Below are 27,658 nucleotides of genomic sequence, written 5' to 3' on the forward strand. Positions count from 1 at the left end.
TTTTAAAAATGAACTTTGAATGGCCTTATCTCTATTTCTGAAAGTTCCTGGACAAACAAAATAAATAATGTACAGAAGAAGAAAAAAGTTTGTTTCTTAAACCCAGCTTTGACAATCTGGCTTTCTCCCTTTGGATACAGTAGCTAATTCATTAGAATAGGAGGACCCAGTATTGAAATGACACTGAAAAATCGCAAGTTGGAGTTGTGGTAAAGGAGATCTTACATCCAATAGAAGGTCATCTTCAAGTCTAAGATTCTTTGAGTCTCTTTGAGGGATTACTTCTCCAGTCCACCCTGAAAATCACACGTTTTGATTAAATCTTTACAGAAAGTGCACCTTGCCGAGAAAAACCAGTTAGTATATATATATATGCCACCTTAAACTGACATAAATTTTTAAGATTATTTTTTAATTTATGAAACGTTGGTGCAGGTTCACATGCTTTATGCACAATTATGAATTCCCAAGAGCTCTGAAAAAATATATACATACACATACATGCAAGTAACTCCTTAGACAGCAAAACCTGATTAACCTGAAATCATGGAGTCAAAATCTGATCAGATCAGATATGAGGCTGTAGATAGTGTTCATTTATCTTACTTGTGTAAATATTTATAAATCTTTAGAAATATTAACGTGTGTTGATCATGGACTGCCAACTGAAACCCTACTAGATTATTATATTGTATATGATCTATGTACTATATTACTTTCTTATATTTGAAAAATGCTATATTCTGAAACAAGTCCCGCCCCTGGGACTTTGGAAAAGGGGTCATGGACCTTTCCATAGAACTGTACTTACATATAAGAACCCATCTTATAAGCTTGCTGTATTATAACAGCCTTTTCGAAAACATAATTTTGAATCTTAAAGATATAAATTGACTCATGGTCAGATCTAAAACCATATAAAATCAAGTTATAATGAAATTCTTCTGCTTTGTTAGACTTTTGAGTTCCTAACGTGTGTGGCTTTTTGGCCCTTTATTTCCCATTGTGAACATGATTCAGTGCCGCTCGATCTTCTGCTGACTCAAATATGGATGATATTTGTAAACTGCTTCGAAGTACAGGTTATTCCTGCCAACCAGGAGCCAAAAGACCACCCAGTTATCCTGAGAGTTATTTCCAGAGAGTGCCTATCAATGAATCCTTCATCAGTATGGTCATCGGCCGACTAAGATCTGATGACATTTACAACCAGGTGGGGACTAAGTCTGTGAAGACCTGAGTAGTTCCAAAGATTGGTTTCATTTCCTCCTCCGTTAACGCCTTCCCTTTCTTCTTCCTCAAAAGAGTAAAAGCAATGAAAAACTATGTAAAACCTTTTGAGCTGTGCTATGGGATGGTAGAGGAAAGAGATATATTTATTTGGGCAGAATTAGTGATTTCAGGGAAGAAATGGGATTTGAACTATAGTTGGAAAGAATATGCTTTCTTTTAGTCATTCATTTAAGAAACAGTTATGGAGTGTATGTTCTATGCCTGTCCGCTTGCTAGGTTCTGGGGATCCACCGCTGACGAAGGCAGGCCATGGTCCCCGCACATGATGAGCTTGTAGCTTAGGAAAGAAAACAGACAACTAAAGCGATTACCATAAAGCAAGAGGAGTAATGTCGTAGGGGAAGCACGCGGTGCTGTGGAGCGTGTAACGGGCAGTTGGATTGCAACAGCTGACAAAGGGGACATCAGGGCAGTCCAGGCAAAAAAGGCAGCATGAGAGGACAATGATGATCCCGTGGCACTTTCAGGTTATCTCACTTTCCTCCCCAGTTTGTGTATCATTCACTTATTTAAAAGAGTACCAAGGAACGTTACTGTTAGACTTCATTTTCCTGAAGAAAACATAATTTTATGTATTATATATTTTTTTTCTTATTAGAAGAGTAAAGAGTTAGACCTATGGTAACTGGATATCACTTATCACAGAGCACACCTGCTCTGTACAGTTCTTTGGGTAACCTGTTTTCTGTATGAATATGTTAAGTGTAAATAAAAGATTTTTTTAAGACACCTCAGAATCAGGAGCTACCTGCACATACCAGGTTTCCATATATTTGTTGCCATTTATTGAGAATTAAGTATGAACCAGAATCACAGGAGAGTTCTTTCATTTTTCTATATTCCTCACAATAGTCTTGCAAAGTAGGCATCATCATCCTCACATTGCTGTTGAGAAAAATAAGGCTTAGAGAGCTTAAATAACTTTCACAAGGTCACAAAACTAGGTGGCAGAACCATAATTTGAATCCCAGTCTGTATGACTTCAGAGCCCATGCCATTTCTTCAGTCCCTGTCATTACCCCTTCTGCCTCTTATGCGGTCCATTTTGTCCACATCTCAAGGCAATATGTTTCAATTTTCTCATTGCCCCGTAACTATCATTAACACAAGGCTTAAGCTGTGGTGGTACTGTGTGTCCATCCCACTCTGCCCTGCACCTCCCCTCTCCTGGCTGATTGGACCAGGGCAGTCACTTGACCCACAATGGACCAGATTCCCTGTCTCCAGGTAATTTGGAATTGGGCCTTAGAAACAGTTTCCGGACACAGGTTTACCCAAAACATGCAAAATTTGGAGTTTGAGCCAGCCTCATCTGCCATGTTATGGAGAATAGTCTGGAGAGAGAGAAAAATTGGGCAAACACATCAATGGGAGAAACAGAAGGCTTTCTGGTTTGTAGCTCCAGGCCCTTCTAGAGACCTGCCACATCTCTGCTTACAGATTCCATGTGACAATGCTCCATCTCTCTTGGTAACAACTTCCTCCACTTCTGCTTTTGGTCCTCAAGGTGATAAGTACTACATGCAGCCCAAGATTTTTTTTGCATGAGGCGATAGAGTCCTGAACACAGCAGCATTTGAAAGGCTGGCAGAAGGAAAATGCCCAGCCAAGCACGTTGGGAAGAAGAGCAGTGTCTGGGAAACCAGAGGAAGAGAGTGTCTCCTTCCTGAGAGAATTTAAGTGAGAGGGCTAAAAAGAGGCCATTGAATCGGGTGGTTGTGAGATTATGCATGACCTTAGGAAATTCCTTTAAAGTGATGGTGGAGGTCAGATTTCAGTGAGTTGAAGAATAAACAGGAAGCGAGAAAAGAGCAACAGTGAGTATGGACTCTGTCAGTTCTAAGAGATTGTCTGTGATGGGGAAGACACAGACATGATGAGCTAGTGGGAGACCTGGGGTTGAAACATCCATATACATGTATGGAAAAGACACAATTGCAGTGGAGTCAAGGGATAGGAGGAAGGGAATAATCTTGCGGTTAAGGATATGAAGGAAAGCCCTAGTTAGCAATGCCACAACCTGAGAATTGCTTCCAGTGTCCTCCAAGGAGACGGACTTCTAGAGACTGATCTGTCCTAGAACTAGATCATTTCTTTGGCAAATGTAAGTGCGATTGTTACCACTTCTGGGTCTCGTCTCTGTGTTGCAGGTCTCAGCATATCCTTTGCCAGAGCATCGCAGTACGGCCCTGGCAGATCAGGCTGCCATGCTGTATGTCATTCTCTACTTTGAACCTTCCATTCTTCATACCCATCAAGCAAAAATGAGAGAGATAGTGGACAAGTACTTTCCAGACAATTGGGCAAGTATTGCTATTAGTCTTTTTTTCTCTATAGCAATAAGCTTGTGAGAGAACTGGTTTGTCCATTCTTTTGGCCTGTAACCCAGAGATCATAATGTTGTAAATAGACATAAAATCATTTAGGGAAAATTAAGTGTATGGAGGATTTTATACATCGTAACATGAAGGAATAAATCAGCCAGTAAAATTTTCTGAAGAACCTATTTTTTTTCTTGAATGGATACTCTCAAGGTAAAACCATGTATTAAAATGTATCTTGCTTTAGCTACTGAGAGATTACAACTAAAGCCTTTCTTTATTCTTTTTTATTTTATGTATCAAAGCTAGCAGAATTCATCTAATTTGTCATGTTATGAATAGGAATTTCTAGTTTATAATAAGTGTTATCTTTAAGCTAACATTGATGGGGCTATGAAAGGTTTACATTACTGCAGGGATGTGCTTGTAACTTTTAAAATATTTCAGTTAAAAATATTAATTCTTAAAGGAATAAAACTGACAACATAGTTAATGTATATGAAATGCATTCTTTGCACACAGAGGTTTTAACAAAGTATAGTGAATTAGATCATGTTCTCAGGTAGCAGATTTTATTTTATTTCTTACCAGCTATTGAATCATAAACCATCTGTGTGTGATGAGAGGCTGAATGAGTTGCTTTACTGGTGAGGACAGACTACAAGTAAGAGATGATGCTTCCTGTCCACAAATGATCATTCTCATGAGCAAGGAGTTGAGCGACCAAGAGGAAAACTCCGATAGTCTGGCTTCGTTGGCCTAAGCTTAATAAAGAAATGTTCACCATATGCTATACGCAGAAACACTTTTAGTATTTAAGGAAGGTCAGACTCTAGTAACATAACACTTACAAGATACATTCCTAAAAAAGCACCCTGGCACACTGAAAATAAAGGAATAAAAAAATAATATGCTGAGCAAATTCCAACCAATAAAAAGCTAGTGAGTAAATATTGGTATTGCACCAAGAGAATTTAAAGAAAAACATTGAGAGAGATAAAGAGGGATTGTATAAGATATTTTTAAAAATAAATGTAAAACAATGCCACTCTTTTTCACAGATTATTTTGGGTAAACTTTAATTTGATTTGCTTTATAAAAACTTTATGTTAGCATGTAATAGGTTTATTGTTGTTATTTTAAATGTGTTAATATTTTTAAAATTTCTCAGTTTTAATGTGTAATACTATAAACATTGGGGAAAAAGTTCTTTGGGGTCCTTAGTAACTTTTAAGAGTGTAAAGGCTGAGATGAAAATGTTTGAGAATATTCTGTAGTCAAAGTCTGCTTCTCTTAACACTTTCATGTTTCATCTAGAATTTAACACATAAGCAGTTTGAAAAGAAAATCTTGTTTTAATAATTTTTCTATGAAGCGCAATATTGTCACTCTTGTTCCAAAGGGCTCATGAAAAAGGACCCTTACCTATATATCTGGAAAATTTTGGGTTTTCATTGGAATGACATTTAAACTTAAAGGACTGGGTAGTGTCTTCTCTAACTTTGTATTTTCCCAGCCCCCTGCCTTGAAGTGAGTATTTAGCAAATAATGAGTGAATGTCTTCCTTTTCAGGTAATTAGCATTTACATGGGGATCACCGTTAATCTAGCAGATGCTTGGGAACCTTACAAAGCTGCAAAAACGGCTTTAAACAATACCCTGGACCTTTCAAATGTCAGAGAACAGGTAGGTTCTGGCTAATCTGGGAAGATTCTCACAGACAACTGCCTTTCTGCTTTAATAGGCATGAAATGAGCTAAGTAGATTTCCCAAGGCATTTGGAAAATGTCCACAAAAACAGGAATGCAGTGATTAATGAAGGATGAATTTTGCACATCAGAATAAAATAGATAATTATAGATTTTTAATTTATGTGGGATATAAATGTGAGACTTGGGTCCTAAGAAAGATTCGACAACCTAAGATGAATAAGTGTGACATATGGACCCACTGACTTCATTTACTCTTTTTAAAGACTGTGTCCTTACAGACAGCTATTTTCGCCCGTAGCTATAATTCTAATGTTTTCATCAGTAGGACTAGCATCGAAGATGGTAACTGAATGTAGGCAATATGCCCTCTCACTGATGAATAACAAGACTAAAGACATTCATCTTCTTAAAGTTTAAATGGCTACATTGTGGCTCTTTGATAAGAAAAGAGAGAAGGGAATACCTGAATAAACAGAAATAAAAAATAAAAATAAAATCTTTTTATTGGGGAGTATACTTGACATTTCTGAACAGTTATCTTCCTCAGCCTGGCTGTCTGAGTTTTTGAGTTTCCAGTGTGGATAGAATAATATTGATTTAAAGAACTTCAGCATGTTTTATTCAAATAAATTGAATTCCATAAATAATGCACAAAATAATTTCAATTTTGGAATGTCTCCTAGAGATATATATTAGGGAAAGCGGTGCTTCCATACTTACCGGCACGAGATCATTTATTTTTCATTACTAAAATTCCTTTCCAAAACTGCATTTTTTTCGTTTGTGACATTGTAAGTTCTTCAGCGTCTCTTGATGAAGCATCTAGTGGTAGTTTTAAACTAACCTGACTGAGTTAATGATACTTAATATTTAACTCATGCTTTTAGGTAAAGCAGAATGACCACATTTCTAAAGAGCCGATTTGAAAATTCAATTTTGATACACTGAGGTGCGTTTTTTGTTAAGCTTTCACATGTCTGTAGACGCCTCATCTTTTGAGCGTTTCTGCTCTGCCCTGCCTCCGTTGCTATGACAGAAAGAATAGACAGTCTAGCTTCTGCCTATATGTTTCTTTTCTACCCAAGTTAAAAATAGAAAGAATGTAGGAACCGCCTGATTCCGGTCCCCAGTTTACATCTGAAGAAACCAATGCACGAAGGTTAAACCCAAAGTCAAACAGTATTTAGTCACAGCCGGATCTAGATTTTTGTCTCTAAATTCTAACTCCAATACTCTCTGAGAGATATGTCCAATAAACCACTTTCCTTTGAGCCTTATTGACTGTAGTTCATATGTTATTCATCTCATATAGAAATGTTATCTGTCTAGGGATTTATTCGAATGTGATTCAAGATAATTCTTTTTTAAATGTAATTCAAGTTTTTATTCTCAAAGGCAAGCAGATACGCTACTGTCAGTGAAAGAGTGCACACTCAAGTGCAGCAATTTCTGAAAGAAGGTTATTTAAGGGAGGAGATGGTTCTGGACAACATTCCAAAGCTTCTGAACTGCCTGAGAGACTGCAATGTCGCCATCCGATGGCTAATGCTGCATACAGCCGACTCAGGTAACACATGAAAGGTGTGGCCATCTGTATCACTCCACACAAAGGCTTTCAGAACTAAAATCTGCTTCAGGATGCAAAGTACTTTAGCCCTTGGAGAAGAATCAAGTTGCTTTTCTAAATTAGTAATTTTTGTGTCTGCTTGGGCATGTCAACTGCCTGCCTGAACAGCCCCTTTGTCAAGTACTGTTAGGTGCTAGGGAATCTGAGGAAATGTATCTCTCATGTTCGAGGAGCTTGTCAGTGGTCAGACTGACCATATGAAAAGGGATAACTACAGATCTGTGGGAGGCAGAGTAAAGCCTCCCCAGTCCACCCTCCCAAAGATGTTCATGGCTTAATCTCTGGAACTGGTAGCCATGTTTTATTATGTGGCAAAGAGGGATTAAAATTGCAGATAGAATCAGTGCAGCTAAGCAGTTGACCTTGAAGTAGGGCGATTACCTATATGCGCCCGGTGTAATCACAAGGGTCCTTAAATCAGGAAGGAAGCACCAGAGTCAGAACTGGAGAAATGGCATCATGAAAAAGACTGAACACGCCACTGCTGGCTTTGATGACAGAAAGGACCACCAGCCAAAGAATTCAGGCAGCCTATAGATGCTGAAAAAGAGGAGTACATGAGTTTTCCCTTGGAGCTTCCAGAGGGAGCACAGCCCTGCTGATGCCTTGATGTTAGCCCAGCAAGACCCATTTCAGACTTCTTATCTCTGGGACTGTCAGAGAATAAATCTGTGTCATATTAAGTCACTAAGTTTGTGGTAATTTGTCATACCAGCAACAGGAGACTAACACAAGGTCTGAGCCAGTAACTAAAGCCAGGTATGTCAAACAGACAGTTGGTGAGATTTGAGTCCAGAGCGAGAGAGAAACATTGCGTAGGGTGGAGGGGCAGAGGTGGTCAGGGAAGGCGCCACACAAGAGGCAGGAGCTGACTGGCCCTTGATAGGATTTTGAAGTAAAAAGCCGAAGAGATTACATACTGGCAACGTGATAGAAAAGGTATGAATTTGAAAGTGCAGAAAAATGGGCCCACTGAGTTGACAAACTGGCTAGATCAGAGTGCTTAATTAAGGTAGATTAGGTCTTAACCTTTTCTGGGCCATGGTCCTCTTAAAGACCTTGTTGGCTGTCAAGGTCAGGAAATACTCTCACTGTGTCCAGGAACCTGTGACTTTAAAACCCCCGGTATAATGGTAGAAAAATAAGTAGGTTGGACTACCACCCGAGCTTGTTCAAAGCTGACACAATTCCTTATACAGTAAGTTCTCACTTAACATTGTCAATAGATTCTGTGACTATAAGTGAAAAGAGGTATAAGAAAACTAATTTTGCCACAGGCTAATCGATAATAAACAAGAGTTAAGTTCCTACAGCATCTCATCAACGTTATAACGAAACCATGATATTCGAGGACCTGCTGTACTTAGTAAATGCTTGATAACATTAATTAATGAGTTCACGGCCGGATGTCCCTCACCTAAGAGTTGTTTCATTTAGCAGACATATAAAGCCCTCTGCTTTTTGTTTTTCACTCAACAAACTTTCCTTGAGAACCTACCCTGAGACAGGTTCCACTTCCAACACCGCCTTGTTATTTCATATGTTGCTGTGTCTCTAGAAAAACTGTCCACACCAGAGTATTCCGCAGGCCCCCTCAGTGACAGTAGCCCCATCTCACAACACTTCCAGGGAAAATGTCTCTCTAACTACTATTTACCACTTCCTGTGAGTGGTCAGCAGTTAGAACAACAGTTGGACTTCCTCATCCTCCATGTCTTTGAAAACATGTGGAATTTCTCCTCAGTTTTCTCTCTTCACACTAGAAATCTCCAGCTGCTTAAACCTTTCCAGTTTTTTTTTGTCAACATTTTGCATCTTGGCCTAGATCTCTCTTCAGTTTACACTTTACTCACAGCGTGAATACCATGGCTAACGTTTAAATCATCTAATGGATCTGTTTTTAATTAGTTGATTTTATGTCTTACATAAAATCAGTTCTGATTTGACAGTTTTACTACATTGACTCATAATCTTCTCTACTTTCTCAAGCCTATAAACAACTCAAGCCCTTACTTTATCCAATTATGAAACCAACTGTGATTTTAGTGACTCAGTCTCAGCTTCATCTTCAGACAACTATGCCCGACAGCTGTACCTGCATTCTGAGAGCCAGTGGTCTCCTGGGTTTGCACCCTGCCAGGGACAACCTCGGCTGTCAGAGTCCTGTGCTTTCGTCTTCAGCCACATCTGTTTTTCATTTCTGTGTCTGACAGTTGTCTGACCTGGTTGCTCAAGGTCATAATTTGCCAGAAACAAGTGATTCGCCTAACTGGTTGTGAGTCATATGTGAGAAAAGTAACTGCTTATTTAGCTTGTAGGGAATTTCAGTCATGGTGTGCAAGAAGGAACACATATTCTTCATAGCTCCTCCTACTAACCCGCTGGAGGCATTTCACCCGGGCTTACAATGCTTCCGCAGTGCCTGGTGGCTGTTGAAGAAACACTCTCTGGGGCAGCATTGGCTAGACAAGGCCAAGTCTGACCCCAGGCTTATCACGCTTCTGGTTCTCTCCATTCTCTGGGTCTAAATTCTTGAGGGGCAGATGTGAGAGAGAGGATCGGACCCTGAGAACACTGGAAACCACATCAGGTTTATATCAAGGAGTTAATTGTAATGCGCAGTGAAGTCCCCTATCCAAAAATGAAAGTAAATTAATATCAGAAAGTTTCTTGTTAAATTAGAATTAATTTAAAGACAAGTGGAAATCCTTACACGTTTGGCGTGGTCGGTTTTTTTGTTTTGGTTTTTTATTTAGGAAAATATGAAGCTGAAAATATTGTCTCTGTATGATCTATATCACCAGTTCCAAGGTAGTTCGGGAGAACGCATGATAAATGAGAACTCTGCAGTTTCCCATGAAAACTGAGCCCTGCTCCAGGTTGTCGTGAGTCCCCTCCTGATGGAGTAACATAGAAATCAATATATAAAATGGCCTCCCACAGGCTCCACCATAACCGAAGCACCGAACACAGCCCTGACAGTTGCTCATAGAACAGAGTCATTCTGTATGTGCCAGCCATTCCCAGATGCTGATGGGACAGCTAGGAAAGCGGGAAGGTACACGTGTGATGCTAGAGTGACTGCCAGAGACCTTGAACCTTATCAGCTGTGGACTTTTTGACAATGTTTATTATCTTCAAGTTTTTATTTTGACTTAATTTGTAGTCCAGATGGCTTTTACTTGTAAATATTTTTGCTTTATCCTATTTTCTTATCCTTTCTTAGGTAATAATTGGCCTCATAAACCAATTTTAACAAATATCAGCATTTTTTTAATTCTATATATTAAAAACATCATTTGTTTTATTTAAAACAGTTTAGCTTGGCTTCTAATAGGTTGAACAGGGAATGAGGACATCTGGCGTTTTATCCCTGGTTCAGTCACTGCCTAATTTGTGGCCTTGTCCTAATTGCCATAATCTCTGGGCCTAGATAGTGGGTAGTCCAGAAAACTCTAAGTGCCTTTGCCCTTGGCTCTTTACAAGGAGCAGAATGGTTCCTGGTCTGTTTCTGTTTAGAAGTACCACCACACCTTTGCGTGGGTAACCCTACTCCCCTATTATGTAGGTTCCCCAAGACCACCCCAGGGTCAGTGATTCACTAGCAAGACTCAGCATATAGTAGTGCTCTTGGCCACGATTTATCACAGCAACAGGATAGAAAGCAAAAGCAGCGAAGAGAAAAGGCGCACAGGGCAAAGTCTGGAGGAGACCAGGCACAAGCTTCCAAGAGTCCTCTCCAGTGCAGTCGTGCGGGATGCCTTCAACCCCCCACCAGTGAGTTGTGACAGCACAGGTGAAATGTTGCCAACCAGGGAAGCTTGTTAGAAACTCAGTGCCCAAGGTCTTTGTCAGAGGCTGATCACACGCTGCTTCTGCTTGGCACGTACCAAATTCCAGACTCCAAGAAGAAAAATGTGTTCATCATAAACATTGTTTGTACAAACGATTAAAGCATAATGGGCCATTGTTATCAGTTTTCAAAATGATGGAAACTCTTCCAAAATCCAAATTCCCAGATGCTAGCCAGGGGCCACCCTTGCAAATGTGCCTTTCTGAAAATAGCAGTGTCAGGCCTGCTATATTAACTCTCTTCTGGGTACCTGTCCACAATTGAATGGCAGCACTCAATGCCTAAATGAAAGCAACTCCAAACAGACATGACATAAAGAGGACCCAGGAAATGGTGTCAGAAGGCTCTACGTGTTTATATTGGATAGTCAATAATAAATCAACCCCAAAATGCCTGCAAAATTTGGAAACACTGTTCTTCAGCTTGCTTTTTTTCATTCAACAATATATCATGGATCACGTTCCATGTCAAATCTAATTGTCATATTTAACAGTTCGATTGCACTTCTTAGCCGGGATGTACTATAATTTTAGCATGTTATTGATATATACATTACTTTTTAAAGGTTTAAAGTGAAGGAAAGTATTTAATAATTCATATCTCATAGATATTTTCTACACATTTAATAAATGGAAACTCCTTTCTTCCTACTTGTAGCCTGTGACCCAAACAACAAACGCCTTCGTCAGATCAAGGACCAGATCCTAACAGACTCTAGGTACAATCCCAAGATCCTCTTTCACTTGCTGTTGGATACTGCACAATTTGAGTTTATACTCAAAGAGGTAAAATTATTCAGTGAATAATCACCAAAGTCTGAGTTACTTTATGCTTAAAATTTTTTTTATAGATTGGGATTTAGTAGCAGTATCTCCGATTTGAGCTACAGATTCTAGCAGTCTGAGATAATTCTTACAGAAAAAGGACAGGATTAAACGTTGAACAGGCATTTAGTGCCAACGGTCATTAGAGATACAATGATGGAAAAAAGTACACAGGATTGTGGAGGTTGCAGTCTAGTGAGGACATGGACATGAATCAGAATCACACTAATGAAAATATAAATGCAAACCCATATATGTGCTCTAAAGGAAGAGAACACAGTCCTCTCAGTACCCAAAATAAAGGATCCTATCCTAGTTTTGACAACTTCCCTGAGAAGAGAGGTAAGAGCTTCTGAAGGGACAGGAAGAAGGGACCTGTTAGAGTTAGCTAAGACAAAGGTAGGGACTGTGATGGAGAACATTCCAGAAAGGACAGAATAAGCCCTCTTGGATGGGAAACAGCAAGGTCTGAAGGATGAGTTAGCTTGAGGGGAGAAAATACAAGAGAAAAGTGGTCTGAAATGATGAAGGGTGCTGGACCTCACGAGATTTCAGTCTTCATCTTAAGAGCCATGATGGCCTATTGGAAGTGGCTTATGTAGGATGGATGATTGACATTTAATCAACGTCCTCTGAAGGACTTTAAGGAATTCAAGTTTACTGAAGGAAATTCTGGGTTAGTCTTACCCCTAAAGAAGCTCCTATGGACATAACCAAAATGGCAGATACCTGGGAATGTCTGGCTTTTGTAAAGAGTAACCTTCGGGGTTTGGATCAGGTGGGCCCAGGAACTAACCCCAGACATCAATGCCCATTCAGAACCTTCACTCACTCACTCCTCGATCTGATTAGTGGTGCACTAGGTGTTTCTTTGTCTTCTAGGTACACGAGGACACTGTCCTCTCCTATGAAGCAGCTCAGAAAAAGTAGACATTGATTTTTAACGGGATGTTAGCGCACGTGCTGGGTGTTTCCAGTGACTTGACTCGGTATCACTTTATAAGATCAGAGAGATGCTACCCCTTTTTGATCCCTTAAATATTGCTAATGTTTTCCCTCTGAATAGCAAATCATTATTGAATACCTTCTCTGTTCCCAGTGAGGTACTAGGAGTTCAAATGTGAACAAGACATGTCCCTGCCAACAAGGAGTTCTCAGTGTGGTAGGGAGGAGAGGCAAATTAAGCTGAGATGAGAACCAGGAAAGACCCAAGAACAGGAACCAGGCATCTTATGAGTTGGTCAAAGCAAAACTGGCCTTTCAGAGACAAGTAAGAATTGCCCACAAGGAAGAAATGCCCTTGGCGCAGTTAGGATCAGGAACCAGAGCTCTAGCAACCCCAGACTGTAGAGTGGACATCAACACAAGTCTGAGTCATCTGTCTGACCAAGCCAGTGTTTCACATCGTAAAGCTGTTCTCTGGACTCTGTTGGACTAGAATGGGCAGCTCCCTTGCTCTATTCAGAGAGAAGGAAGACAGAAAACAGCCTAAAGGAGCACCTGTTCATCGCTAAAGGTCTTCAGGAAGAGAACGACCCGGTAGAAAGAGAAAAAAAGCTGCCCAATACAAATTGAACAAAGCAATGACATGTTTGAATTTCTGACATTTCAGCTTCATTCTTTAACCTATATTTTTATCTCTTCTACCTCCCACCCCATCCTCTTTCTAGAATCACTTTCTGATTCTCCTGTAAACATATTAATTGGAACAGTGTTTCTTCTAATCTTTATATGAAGGCACATCTCCTATTTTGAGGACCATCCCCTATCTTACATCTCATCTTACAAGATATGAAACCTATGAGTTCAACCTGTGAATGAGTGTTTGAAGGACTCAGAAGGCATTTGGTCTATAATGAAGGCTTCATTATATTTGTATTGCTACTACTGGTCAAATGGCATTGATGGGTCCCAGGCACTCAACGATAGGGTGGGCTCATAAATAAGTCTCACTGTTCCTTATCCTATAACTTATTTCACTGATTAATTACCCTGCCTGATCACTAGGATTCCTGTGCCACTGGCTCCACAAAATTCTACCCAGCCTTGATCCTTTCACTTGCAAATTGAGTCTCCCTACCCCATTGCTTATCTCATCAATATTCATTTTGATGCTGAAGAATGAAGAATTTCTCAAGTGAAAAATCAATATTCATGCATATTTACCTCTTAAGAGCCCAGTGAAATAAACCCCTGTACCTTGGCGACATACCTTAAATATGTTTTTAAAGTTTGTTTCAAAAAAGAAGAAATAAAAACCCTGAGGTGTACTATTTCCTTCTCTGCCCAAGTCTTTATAGGACTTAAATTTTATGAAGGAATGAATTAATAAACTGAATTACTGTTAAGCAAAGAAACCACCTGTAATCAAACAAGAAAGGATTTTTTTGTAAGTAATTTAGTTCATTCCCCAGTCAGATTAAAGTAATACTCAACCTTCCCTGACTAATTAAATTAGAATTACAGAAATTGTTACCTCGAAAGGACCTTAGAGCAGTAGTCACCAGATTTAAAGTCACATTAAAAATTCTGACTCCTGGGCCTACCCGAGACCTGAACCAGAATCTTCAGGAGTGGGGCTTGGGAATCTGAAAACTCAGGAGCTGCCCAGGTGGTGCTCATGTATCTCAGAGATGGTCTGGCTTTGCCCCTTCATGTGTGTAAAGCAGTAAGACTTAAGAGCTGGCATCAAGGAGATGTTCATGTTAGGCTTATATTTTTATAATAAATTGGGTGTCACTCAGGCTTTCTTAGTAAACTGCCTAATCTGGGTTTTTCTCCTAATCTCTTCTGTCCTGTCAATAGATGTTCAAACAAATGCTTTCCGAAAAGCAAGCCAAATGGGAGCATTACAAGAAGGAGGGCTCAGAGCGGATGACAGAGCTTGCTGATGTCTTTTCGGGAGTGAAACCCCTAACCAGAGTAGAGAAAAATGGTAATTGCTGAAGAGGAAATACTGATTTGTTAGAAATGTATACACAGATTATTGGAAGTAGGCAGAGCCGAAGTCCTGATGTTGTCATCGTCATATGCTAGGACACTACTAATGAAGATCCCTCGGGCCCTCTCCCACGTCCTCTCTGGATTTCAGGTTCCTCGTCTTTGGAATACGAAGTTAGGCTAAATCAAGGGTTCTTATTCTCTGGTTCCTAGATGGCCCTTACAGAGTCATAATCCATCCTCCCACCCCACCATACTATGCAAAACTAGCATTTCAACTTATGTGCATTTGGGGAGAGGGGTAAAGGACCTATAGCTGTCATGATTTACTCGGAAGGATAGTTCACTCAAGAATATTACTAACCTCCAACGTAGGGGTTATCTAAGATGTTTTCTTCTAATCTTGTTTGGCCCTTTTTCATCGATGCACCCTATCATCTAGTGGCAGAAAAGGGGACATGCAGACTGTTTTGAAACAAAACGTAGCTTAAGTTTTACTTTAGTGATTTTAATCCTGCTTCTTTTAGGAAATTTTATCTATAGGAAAATTGTCATATCACTTCAAAATTTTATACAGATAGGAATGTCTCAAATTGCCCCCGAATGACCATTCTGAATTTTAAAGTGACAAATTATACTATTTTTTTAATGTTTAATGTTTGTTTTAATTATCAAATTCATTTCCTATAATTATGTAGTAGAATTGCTTAATAGTATAGCTTTTTATTTTAAAAAGTTTACTATTTTTAATCAATATGAGCTTGTGATTACCTTATTTGGCTTTTATTGATTTATTTGATCTTGAATGATTGAATATATTTCCAGATTACATTATTTCATTTGGGAAAAGTCAACCAGTTTCTAATGATGTGATATAAATTGGCAATTTGTTTTGCAGGTTGCTATGTTGGGACTAAAAAACAAAGAACTACCTGTAACAATATGACCAGCTTAGCTGTCCAGAATCAGGCACCTTAATCTCTGTTCTAGTCTCTTTTAACTTCTTATAAATAGCAGCATTATCCCAGAGGTCACTCAAAACAATATCGTATGGCAATTACAAAATAGTCATGGGGAAGTAAAGCTTAGAAAATACAGTTAGTAATATTGTAATTATGTATAGTGCCAAATGAGTACTAGACTTATCAGGGGGATCACTTCATAAATTGTATAAATGTCTCACCACTATGTTATATACCTGAAACTAAAACAAAATAATCGAATGTCAACTATAATTGAAAAAAAAAACATCATCTTATACTTTTTCTGGCTATGTAGCATATTTCAGCCTATGAAGTACTTTTCAGATATTTCTCATTTGATCCTTACAATCCTATAAGGATCATTATTTTATATATCATTATTTTATATATATATATATTTTTTTGTTGTTGTTGTTAAGTTTATTGGGGTAACATTGGTTAATACAATTATATAATTTTCAAGTGTAATTATAATTTGACATCTGTGTATTCTATTACGTGTTTACCACCCAAAGTCCAGTTTCCTTCAGCTACCATATATTTGATCACCTTTAACCACCTACCTACCCCCTCCTCCCCAACCCCCTACCCTCTGGTAACCACTGGTCTATAGTTCATGTCTATGAGTCTCTGTTTGTTTGTCCTGTTCATTTGTTGCTTTTAGGTTTATATCCCACATATAAGCGATATCATGTGATTTTCAACTTTTTGTGTCTGGCTTATTTCGCTTAGCATGATTATCTCGAGGTCCCTCCATGTTGTCGCTAATGGCAGTATTTCATCTTTTCTTATGGCTGAGTAATATTCCATTGTATATATGTACCACGGCTTCTTTAGCCAATCATCTATCATAGGACACTTCAGTTGCTCCCATGTCCTGGCCACTGTGAATAATGCTGCTATGAATATCGGTGTGCAAATTTCTTTTTGGATATGGGTTTTCAAGGCTTTGGGGTAAATATCCAGCAGAGGGATTATTTTATATGAAAGGAAACTGAAGCTTAAAAAAGTAATCCCTTGCCTAAGGTAACAGAGGTCTGGAGCCTGGATCTAACTCATCACCTCAGACTCCAAATCTTATGCTCTTTCTACTGCTCCATAGCTATCCCTCAGTCCTGCAAAAAGTCTTTAAAATTACAACTCGTGGTCCTCATGTCAATTACAATAAATTAGATTATAAGCCCTTAAGTGATTTTATTAAAGTGAAGTCATCTTACTGATTAAAAAAAAAACTTTAGGGAATCAACTTGGTGAGGTGAAAAGAGCAAAAGCCTTTGAATTGAGACAGTAGTAAAAGTCCAGGCTCTACCATTCAGTGACCATGTAGCCCTGCATAGGATTCTTACCACCTCTGGGCATCAGTTGCCCTGTCTGAGAAACGAGATGAAGCTTAGAGCTTTGCCTGACCCACTGAGGATACTCGGAGCATCTGAATGCCCTTCCCTTTCTCTCCCATGTGAAATGCCAGCTGATTTGTTGATGCAAGTAGCATCACCTAGTTCAGACTTCTCCACAGCTCACCACTTGTACCTCACACTCCTCACAGGTTGGTCTCTTTCCCTCTATGCCACTGTCATATTTACCCCCAAACCTCTGCTCATGCATGTCCCCTCATCTAGGGATAAACTATCCCTCTTCCTCTCTCTGTCTGTCCAGGTCTGTGCCCCTCCTCGCTTCTCCAGAAAGCTCTCTCTATGCGCCATCCTTTTCCTTCCCCCCTCCTCCCCACTGCCGCTGCCACCTTTGCACACAGACAATTTACAGCAAGTACTTGGGCCTTTAAACCTTTTCTGCCAGGTATTGTAGACTGAACTACTCGGGTAGAAAGTTTCATCTCTTCTACATCGAATGCCCCAGGCATTTTTGTTTCTCTTATAAGAAGATAGTAAAAGCTCTGGGAGTAAGAACTAGATTTGTAAAGGATTACTTAATTAAATTCAAAGCCATGGCTCTAGGAATTATGGGATTTCAATAGTTTTTCCTTGTTTCTGTATTAATAGAAAATCTTCAAGCTTGGTTCAGAGAGATCTCAAAACAGATATTGTCTTTAAATTACGATGATTCAACTGCTGCAGGCAGGAAAACTGTGCAACTAATACAAGCTTTGGAGGAGGTAAGGAAAGTCTTTTTATATCATCAGTCATGCCTTTTGACCCACTCAGCAATTTGTTCCTGGAAATGTATCTATGAAAATATTTCAGCACAAGCAAAAGCAGTATGAATTAATGTCCTCACTGTAATATTATATACAGGGTCCTAAAATTGTAAAAATAATTAAATGACCGGCATGCAGAGAATGACAGCAAAACATGATATTTCAACTTGTGGAAACGTGAAGTCTCAGAAAAATAGTTATAAAAATAGTACAGAAACATTGGGGAAAGTGTGGTAAGGAAGTAAAAGCAAAAACAAAATTGCATTGTATACACCATTTTTAGGTTTGTAAAAAGGCTGTTCTTTGGGGGAAAATCTAGAAAGGAATATGCAAAAATGAAAATAATCATATGCTTATAAACAATATTTTCTTTTCTGAAAAAAATAATTTTTTTATCCACTCAAAAGTGATTGTACCAAAAAAAAGAATTATTATACTTCCACGCTCTTAAAATTTTAATCGTATGTTGAAGTAGGTTTAAAATGGAAAATAAAATGCATTGGAACAATAACCATAAACACTGTTATTTTGAAAACATCATCTATACTCAGCTGGAGCCCTGTCCAGTTGGTATAATTGTACATTTCAAAGCTATAATTCATGCTTTTTTTCACTCGGCATATTGTCTTGTAGACTTTTTCTTATTTTTGTAAGGTTTTTAGGATAGTCACTCTCAGTGGCCACACAGCGTAATAATCCATTGTTAGTGCGCCAGATTCCCACTCCGCCGTGGAACGATTGCTCACTCGTACTATTAGTTTTGGTTGTTTGGGGATTTTCTAGTCTATGGTAGAACTGTAAACAACTTTGTAAATCTCTGGTGGCTTTTTATCTTTTGCATCACTTATTTTGGTAGATAGCCCAGGCCCCTTGAATTATATATATTAAAATTTCAGGACACGGTGGAACCATTTTGTTTCTAAAGAGTACATCAAGAGAACATAATAGCGTACAAGTGCCAGCACCTTGGTTGTGATGTAACTCGTTTTTTAGCAATCCTGAAATCTTCAGAATTAAGAAGATTTTCTAATACATGTTTGTTGATACTGAAATGGAAATTGGGGGTGTTCACTTTATTGTGTCATATCTTTACAGCATAAGAAGTAGTGCAACATTTTCTAATCCTAGAAATTTGTGTGTTGTTTTATGACTTGGCTTACACATCTCTAAAATTATAGAATTTGAAATAAGAATCCTACCAAGAAATTCTTAGTAAGTAGCGTGCTTTATTTGAAGTGTTTTCAAGGTAAAAACAAACACCATAGAGGCCATTCAGGATCTTTACATTAAATGTATTTCTGTACCATAGGTTCAAGAGTTTCACCAGTTGGAATCAAATCTGCAAGTCTGTCAGTTTCTTGCGGATACTCGCAAGTTTCTCCACCAAATGATCCGAACCATTAACATCAAAGAGGAGGTCCTGATCACAATGCAGATCGTTGGGGACCTTTCTTTTGCTTGGCAGTTAATCGACAGGTAACGTGGATAGCCTGACGTTTGCCCTTGATGAAGGCCACTGTGCACGTCTTCTTCTCATTTTCCTCTCTTTGCAGTTTCACATCTATCATGCAAGAAAGCATAAGGGTAAACCCGTCCATGGTCACTAAACTCAGAGCCACATTCCTAAAGGTAAGCAAAGAGCAGCGAGATCGCATTCTCAGCTATGAGGAGAGAGTCGGCCTTCGCGATTACCTCATTTCTTAATTCAGCCCAAGAGTTCATCCTTTTAAAAAATTGGATCCTTTAAGTACTTTTATGGACTGAAATTTGTTAGCAGTTATTCTATGAGAGCATAGTTTCAAAAGGAGCCAGAAATATTTGAAGTTTGAATTTATAAGTTGGAGTATCTTTTTAAATGAAGAAATCAGTTTGTTTGTTTTTTAAATTCTGCCAGTATATTTAAAATGTGAATCCTATGGATCTGTTATTCCCTAGATAGAATTAAATCCTTTTACTTACTCAGTAAAAAAATTCTGCGTGGCCCTTGCTCTTGGGTAATTTCAAATCGTAATAAGTGGACAAATAATTTACTCAGGAGCTTCTGAGAGAATTACCATATATATCAATTCTGAGGTACACTGCTTTTAATATTTTAACATCTCTGTAGTTGGAGCTAGGTTTTATCATTGATGACATATCGTAGTTTAATTGTCAGTGTGTTTTTCTTCATGAGTGGTACATAAAGTAATGGCACTTCTTATGTACCATGACATCTTTGATTGGACTCAGTACAATCAAAATGTCTGTAGCACAGTCACTTTCAAACTTGAGGGTGCATGAGAATCCCCAGGGGTCTCATCACAACACAGATTACTAGGCTTTGCCCCTGGAGTGTCTGATGAAGTAAGTCTGGGGTGGGGTCAAGAACTGGCATCTCTAGCAAGTTCCCAATGAAGTTTATGCTGCTGGTACAGGGACCACAATTTGAGAATACCTGCTGTAGCAAAAGGCTATTATTTATTATTTATTTTTAATTATGTTGTTGTCAGAAAGCATTAATGACATCAATGAATTCCGTTGTCATTGCTGTCTCTTGAGTAAAGCCCAAGAGCTTTCTTATATGTTAGTATTTCTCAAAAGATTGAAATTTCTAAGACTTCTTGCCGCAGAGAAACAGCTGTATCTTATTTTTCTTCCAGCTTGCCTCTGCTCTTGACCTGCCCCTTCTACGTATTAATCAAGCAAATAGCCCTGACCTTCTTAGTGTGTCTCAATATTATTCTGGTGAATTGGTGTCCTATGTGAGAAAGGTAAGGAATGCATCAAGGCGATATTTATTTTATTGGCACAATATCTGCTCTTTTCAATGCAGACGGTATGCTTGGGGCCCTGTATGAAGCACACCCACGTTTCTTTCCTTTGTTATTAATTTTATTCCATAAATTTGCAATATGTGAAAAAAACATTCTTATTGGTACTGTGGATGTGCTGATGTGATTTAACTTTTAAAGAACTGTGACACCTGTTTTTTAAATGCTGGTGGTTTTAACCCCCGTTTTATAAGTGTAGAAACTGAGGAACAGAGATTATAATGGCTTCTTCAAAGTCCCAGAGCCAGTTGGTAGAAAGTGCCAGATCTAGCCAACATATCCTGGTTGGAACTTAAAGTTTTGAGAGGGATTTTGGTCCTTGTTTTAAAAACTTAAATGCATCATGGAGCCAGACAGGCCTAGATTCAAAATTTACCTGTGTCAATAACTGAGTGCTCTACGGCCATGTTACTTAACATCTCTGAACCTCAATCTTTTAAAAGATTGTAACAAGGAAAAGTTATGTCTTTTTGGAGCATTTCTATGAGGATTAGCTTTATATCCTATGAGCAACTAAAGTGTGAAGGAACATACCTCGTGCCTGAGAGCAGTTATTAAAAGAGCTCTTTTAGGTCTCTCGGCATCCCTTCCTATCAACAAATGGCTTTGTATACACTGGTACTCTTCTTACTGTCACCTAAGTGACAGCAAAGAACAGTAAAAGAGGTGTTCAATCGTTTTTCTTTTCCTTTCATTAAAGGTTTTGCAGATCATTCCAGAAAGTATGTTTACTTCTCTGCTAAAGATCATAAAGCTTCAGACCCACGATATCATTGAAGTGCCAACCCGCCTGGACAAAGACAAGCTGAAGGACTATGCTCAGCTTGGCCCACGATACGAGGTGATGTGTCCCTTTGACTCATGCCTTTTGATGTTTGAAACCCAAACCATGAAATATCACTGACCTGTGTCACCTGCCATGTCCCCGGGACCACCAGACCAGTTCTGACTTGTTTTTTCCATTCTCAGTGATAACTAAGATCACCATTTTAGTAGTCACACCTTTATGTGTTACATTGTCCCAATGTCATTTAAGGCCTTGCCTACCTGAGTATTCTTAGAGGAAGTGAACCTCGGCTGATCACTTTTCTCTTGAATAGTCTTGGTGAACCAGCCTTTATTCTTCTTGGGCTAGATTACCTAGACTTTTCACATTTAGCTTCCTGCTTTGCGTTCCATTAACCGTTTCCTATAGTCAGACTTTTAAGCCCATTCGTAGCAGCCTCAGAGGTCATTCTTCCCACACGCCTCTGCTTTTCTTTCTCCCTGAACTTAAAAATGGGAAAGGTAACATCAAGTAAAAATAGAAAATGTGATGTCCACTGTTATCACATTTCATCCCAGTGTTAATTTCATACCTTCTAACACAACTCCAAAAATTACATCATGAATTTAGATTTTCCAGCTCAAAATTTCCACATTTATTCTAACTCAAAAACACAGTGTCTGCCTACTTTATCAGCGTCTCCTGGCGTTGCTTGAAAAATGATGTGGAAAGGAAATTACCTTCTCAGAGTCTTGACGAGCCTTATCTCCTTGGAGGGGACCTTCACAGCATTGTCCTGCCCTTGTTTTATGCATGAGAAGCGGAAGCCCAAAGAAGGGGAAATGATTTGTCGAAGTTTAAAGAACTACTTAATACCTTCTGACTCAGTTTCTCAGAGTTTCTAACAGTCGTCTCTCAGTGACACCACAGTTCTAAACAGGGCATGCGCACCCCAGCACTTAGCCGATGATTTTAGCTCTCCCTGGAAATGGCCATTAGCCAATGATTTTAGCTCTCCCTGGCCTGGAAATGATGGGTCTTCTATCCGAAATAGTTCATCAACCTCTTCTTTTGGTTAAAGGTTGCCAAGCTGACTCACGCTATTTCCATTTTCACTGAAGGCATCTTAATGATGAAAACAACTTTAGTCGGCATCATCAAGGTAATGGTTTTGATGCTGGTCCATGTGGCCTCGTCTTACTTGGGATGATTGTGGTGTTTATTGTCTTGTGTCCCTTGCTGTTTCACATCTGGCTTTTGAAATTCACTCATGTATGGATAGAGGAAGAGAAAGTGTGATCTTTATTTTTCATAATACCCAAGAGTTATTTAGATTTAAGAAAAATCTATTTTATTGAATTTTTATAATAACGAGGAAAACAAAATGATTCAGGTCCCTTAGACAAAATAGCAGGTGCGCTCTCTCCCTCTCTCTCCCTTCCCCCCCCACCCTCCTTTCTTTTAGTATTGTTACATTGCAACCCAGGTGCAGAGAGCTGAGATAATCATACCCCACTGTCATTGGCAGGCCGTTGGCATCACTGATGCGTGTAAGCTCCTCTCTTGTCATATTTTTTTCTTTTTTGTCTCCTGATACCCATGCCCATTCCCATCCTGCACAGCACTCACTTTGTACGTTTGATTTCTGTCGGTAAATATGCAGGTACCCTTATTTTCAGCATGTCGTGTTATTTCATATGCGCACGTGTTTTTGATTTATCTAAATCACTGTGCTCTCTCATCCTTTCTCCAACTTCTCTCACTAGTTATTGCTTTTGAAATAAATTTACATTGCCATGGATCGAGTAGTTGGTCATTTCTCACTATTGCATAGAATTTCACATTTTACGTAACCATTAGCCTGGCGACAGACACTTGTGTTGTCCAATATCACACATACGCTCCCCGTTACCATACATTATGCTCCCCATTACCACACATACGCTCACACATTACCCTAACAGTGTCAAGATGAGTATCTCTGAGTATGTCCCCATGGTCTACAGAGTTTCTCTGAATTTCTACATACTTGAGCAAGAATTTTGCTGAAATCTGCATACCCATTTCATAACCTGTCTCAGTACTGCCAGGCTGCCTTTTGAAATTTTCTTCCCGCATGTTGCCAATGCTTATTATTATCCACTTGCTAATTTTTGCTTTACCAAGAGGCGTAAAGCAGTATCTTAACTCATTGCTGTTTTAATTTACATTCCTATGATGACTAGTGATGTAACCATTGACATAGTTCATGGGGCTTTTATTTACTTTTCCATTTATCCGACATCAGTAGAATCTGAACATTTCTGATTTTTTTTAAGTGTGTAGCTATCAAATTACCAGATTAACATTTGTGTTACTAAAATCCGAGAAAATATAGGAAATGAAACAAAATGGATATAGAACTTCAATGTGTGTTTTCTCAAAGTGAGCTAAAAGAAGTACCCCTGGAATGTTAATAGAATCCATTAAACATGTTTTAGGCCTGATATCAGTTTAATTCAGTTGATACGCACAGATTATACATGGAGGTATAATCTGACTGATCCATTAAATCTCTCTATACTATAGTTTATACTTGCCCATTTAAAAATATATATATCTCATCTCTTTTAAGTCTCTTTTAATCTTCAGATTTCTTTATTCTTTTTTATCTTACAATTTATCCATTGAAGAACCCAAGGCATTTGACCTGTAGTTTCTCCCCAGTCTGGTTTTGCTGATTGCACAGTCATGATGTATGTAGTTCAGCATGTTTTTCTGGCTTTTGTAATTTCTGCAACTTTCATTGTGTGTCTTCCTTGGAGTTTAAATATAAACAAACCCAGATGGAACCCATCAAGTTGACTTTATGACTTTTCAAAATAATGGTTCTTTACAAATTTGAAAAAGATACAGGTCTCAAGAATTCAAAGGAGTGCCCTAAAACTATTCGATGTTTTATGGGTCTGATAGGAGACTCTGGGAAGTAACAAAAGCTTTCTCATTACAGAAGAAAGAATCACTAAAATAAACTTACGGAGTTAAATAGCAGATTTGCTTTCTTATTTTATCTCCCCAATTACAGTCACCATCCCAGGAATGCTAAAAGAAAAGAGAATTGTCCAATCCTGGAGTGAGCCAACCCAAAACTTGAGTTTGCCCATGTGGTAGATGCCCTGAGATAACATCCAGAGAATTCAAATGCGGGCCCTTCATTCCACTCTCTCTGGGTCATAAGAAAAGACACTTTATACTTTTAATGAAGTGATCAAAGTGTGAGGCAACTTAAAACTTTCCATACCCACCATCTTTGAAATGTCATATTTTAAAATTATCATGGATTTTACGGAGATAAACCAAGTCCAAAAGAGGCTACGGGTAGTACTGTCCTAGCTACACAAGGTCACAGAGGGACGGGAAAGGAAAACAATCCTAATCCTAATCCTTTAGAAAGAAGATAGAAAAGTGCTCCATGCTGGATTCCGGAAAGCATTTTTCCTCTGGATTTATTCAGGACTGAACTTCTCACTACCATTTATTACTCTTTGATTTGCACTCAGGTGGATCCGAAACAGTTGCTGGAAGATGGAATAAGGAAGGAGCTAGTTAAACGTGTTGCTTTTGCTCTTCATAGGGGATTGATCTTCAGCCCTCGAGCCAAGGTAGCAGATGGCGAAAATGAGTCTTTCCTTTCTCTTTTTCTCCACTCAGCTTGCAAAATGGACTAGGGCACCATTTTTAACTATTATGAATAAGACCTTTATCCTCTTAAAATAGATCTAATATATAATTTTCAATACAATCAATGGATGTGTTTTTTGATCTTATATTGTAATCCATCCATATTATAAGAAAATCCATATTATAAGAAAATCAGTACTTCTTCCCTTCACCTATTGATCCCCAAGTTTAAGAACTGAACTGATGTTCATGAGTCAGAGTTACTTCTTATAGTTAAAAGAATTTGTTAACCCTAAAGCAGATAGAAACTGTAAAGGCTATCATTTTTTTATTTTGCTTAACCTGTTAAGGAATATGATCATTTTTCTCAGGAGAAAAAAAAACCATAGGCCTGAAATTTACGTCTAGAGTACTTGCACTTCAGTAAATTCAATTTAAAATAGTTTAAGTGTTTTAGGGTAGATGTATTTATCAGATAATGTGAGAGAAGTCATCAACATTCCTTTTATATTATTTTGTATGAGGCTTCCTCCCCAGGTGAATGAAATCTGTTCTTTGCTGAATGTCTGACATCAGTTACCATTCATCCTAGATGAGGTAGGAAATACATATTTCCAAAACTGCCTTACACTGTTGCTATAGTCTCTTTGTCAGGGGCTCATTTAAAGTCCAGTGTAGATTTTAGTGGTTGACAATCTGCTCCACTATAATAGAATTTATGTTTCCTTTTGCACAGCCAAGCGAATTGATGCCCAAGCTGAAAGAGTTGGGGGCTACCATGGACGGATTCCATCGTTCCTTTGAATATATACAGGATTATGTCAACATTTATGCTCTGAAGATTTGGCAGGAAGAAGTATCTCGTATTATAAATTATAATGTGGAGCAAGAGTGTAATAACTTCTTAAGAACAAAGGTATCTAAATATGTAAAATTCTTGATTTTCTGACATTTTAAATACTCTAATTATCAGAAATGCCAAGACAAAAGTTTATTTAAACAATTACTAAAAATCAGTACACACTAGATCGTCACGAATACCTTTGGAGCTGTGAGGGTTGCAGAAAACTTTATATGACACCTGGCCTCTGGGAGCTTACTGTCCAAAGGAGAAAGTTGTTTGTTGTCAGTGTTGTAACTCAAGTGATCAAGAGTTCAGAAGACTTACAGGTCACTTGGATTTGATCGGAATGTATGCCTAAGAGTAGAATTGCTGGGTCATGTGGTAATTCTGTGTACCTTATTGAGGAACCACCTGTTTCCCACATACATGCACCATTTTTCATTTCCACCAGCAATGTCTGTCTGAGGGTTCTACTTTTTTCCCACATCCTCACCAACACTTGTTATTTTTTTTTATTTTTTTTATTTTTTTTTTCAAATTATAGCCACCCTAGTGATTATGAAGTGGTATCTCACTGTGGTTCTGATTTGCATTTCTCTAATAATTAGTGATGCTGAGCATCTTTTCCTGTGCTTATTGGCCATCATATATCTTCCTCAGAGAAATGTCTACTCAAGTCTTCTGCTTAGTATTTATTTGGGTTGTTCGAGCGCCAAATTCTTAAGTGTCACAGCTGAGAAGTTAGATTTTGGTCAGTTATTAACAAGGAGCCATTCTGTAAGCTTTTAATTAAGGAATTGACATGATTCAGGTATTGAAAGATTAAGTATCTCTCAGCCTTACAATATTTTGGATTTTTATTATTGCACTGATATATGTTAACTTATAAGACAAAACGCTAGAAGTTCCTTTTTCTGTTCTCACTTCTTCACTCTTTCACAAATGTTTCTTTTTTTATAAACATGATATGAGGCATTTTGGGGGAGGCTGTTAATACAGTTTAAAAGTTTCCTCTTTGAAACCAAAGAGCATTTATTGTCACTATTCGTGCAACGTTATCTTTATAAAACTATGTGAGAAAAGCATAACTAGGTTACCTTGTCAAAAATGTACTAAATATTTATGTGTGTGTCTTTTTTTTTTTCTAGATTCAGGACTGGCAAAGTATGTACCAGTCCACTCATATTCCAATACCAAAGTTTACCCCTGTGGACGAGTCTGTAACGTTTATTGGTCGACTCTGCAGAGAAATCTTGCGAATCACAGACCCAAAGTAGGTGCACCTGGATTCCCCTGGGCCTTCAACACCGTGGGCAGTTGGAGGCTCTAAACATACATTGTGTATTCTGAGATCACACCCTTGTTCTTGCCACCATTGGATCCCTTCTGATGGGTTTATTAAAATTCACTGTTTTTGAGACTATATTTTCTTTAGCGTAACACAGGTGACTTCAGTCCAAAGAAATATAGATTACAATAACCCTTAGATCTATTTGGTCACCTGTAGTCTCTGTTTCTTTTGTTTTCCAGTTAACATTCTGCTCACTTGGGCCTGTGCATTCACCAGTATATTACAACTTTTTAAATTACAGAGTGCTCATCTGTACCTATGTAACCTGGGTATACGCCTCCATGCCAGTCACTTGTCAGCTCATATCCTGACCTTTTAAGATTACCTCCTTGTTTCTTAGCGCGACACCCAAGCACTTCCAAGAGCAAGAACTCACATTTATTGAGCACTTACTTTGTACACTCTTCCAAGAACATTACATATATCTCTTCATTTACTTATTACAAGAATCTTATGAGGTCGGCATTGTTATCCTTCTCATTTTAAAGATGAGGTAACTGAGGCATAGAAAAGCTAAGT

At 38.5% G+C, this 27,658-nt stretch overlaps 1 protein-coding gene across 2 annotated transcripts in view; it reads left to right on the forward strand.

Annotated features, from left to right (window-relative positions):
* WASHC5 (WASH complex subunit 5) overlaps positions 1–27,658 on the forward strand; it is a 58,135-nt gene that overhangs the window by 8,118 nt on the left and 22,359 nt on the right. For both annotated transcript variants that reach the window (XM_039853613.1, XM_039853612.1), the window contains exons 6-20: positions 1,021–1,213; positions 3,444–3,596; positions 5,187–5,300; positions 6,722–6,893; positions 11,464–11,591; positions 14,436–14,565; positions 17,554–17,666; positions 19,018–19,184; positions 19,262–19,337; positions 20,348–20,458; positions 21,219–21,359; positions 22,366–22,446; positions 24,824–24,925; positions 25,681–25,860; positions 26,937–27,061. In XM_039853613.1, coding sequence (XP_039709547.1) covers positions 1,021–1,213; positions 3,444–3,596; positions 5,187–5,300; positions 6,722–6,893; positions 11,464–11,591; positions 14,436–14,565; positions 17,554–17,666; positions 19,018–19,184; positions 19,262–19,337; positions 20,348–20,458; positions 21,219–21,359; positions 22,366–22,446; positions 24,824–24,925; positions 25,681–25,860; positions 26,937–27,061 — 1,986 coding nt within the window. The remainder of the gene's footprint in view (positions 1–1,020; positions 1,214–3,443; positions 3,597–5,186; positions 5,301–6,721; positions 6,894–11,463; positions 11,592–14,435; positions 14,566–17,553; positions 17,667–19,017; positions 19,185–19,261; positions 19,338–20,347; positions 20,459–21,218; positions 21,360–22,365; positions 22,447–24,823; positions 24,926–25,680; positions 25,861–26,936; positions 27,062–27,658) is intronic.

This window comes from Pteropus medius, unplaced genomic scaffold (genome assembly GCF_902729225.1).
Source record: "Pteropus medius unplaced genomic scaffold, Ma_sr-lr_union100, whole genome shotgun sequence".
Classification (NCBI taxonomy): Eukaryota; Metazoa; Chordata; class Mammalia; order Chiroptera; family Pteropodidae; genus Pteropus; species Pteropus medius.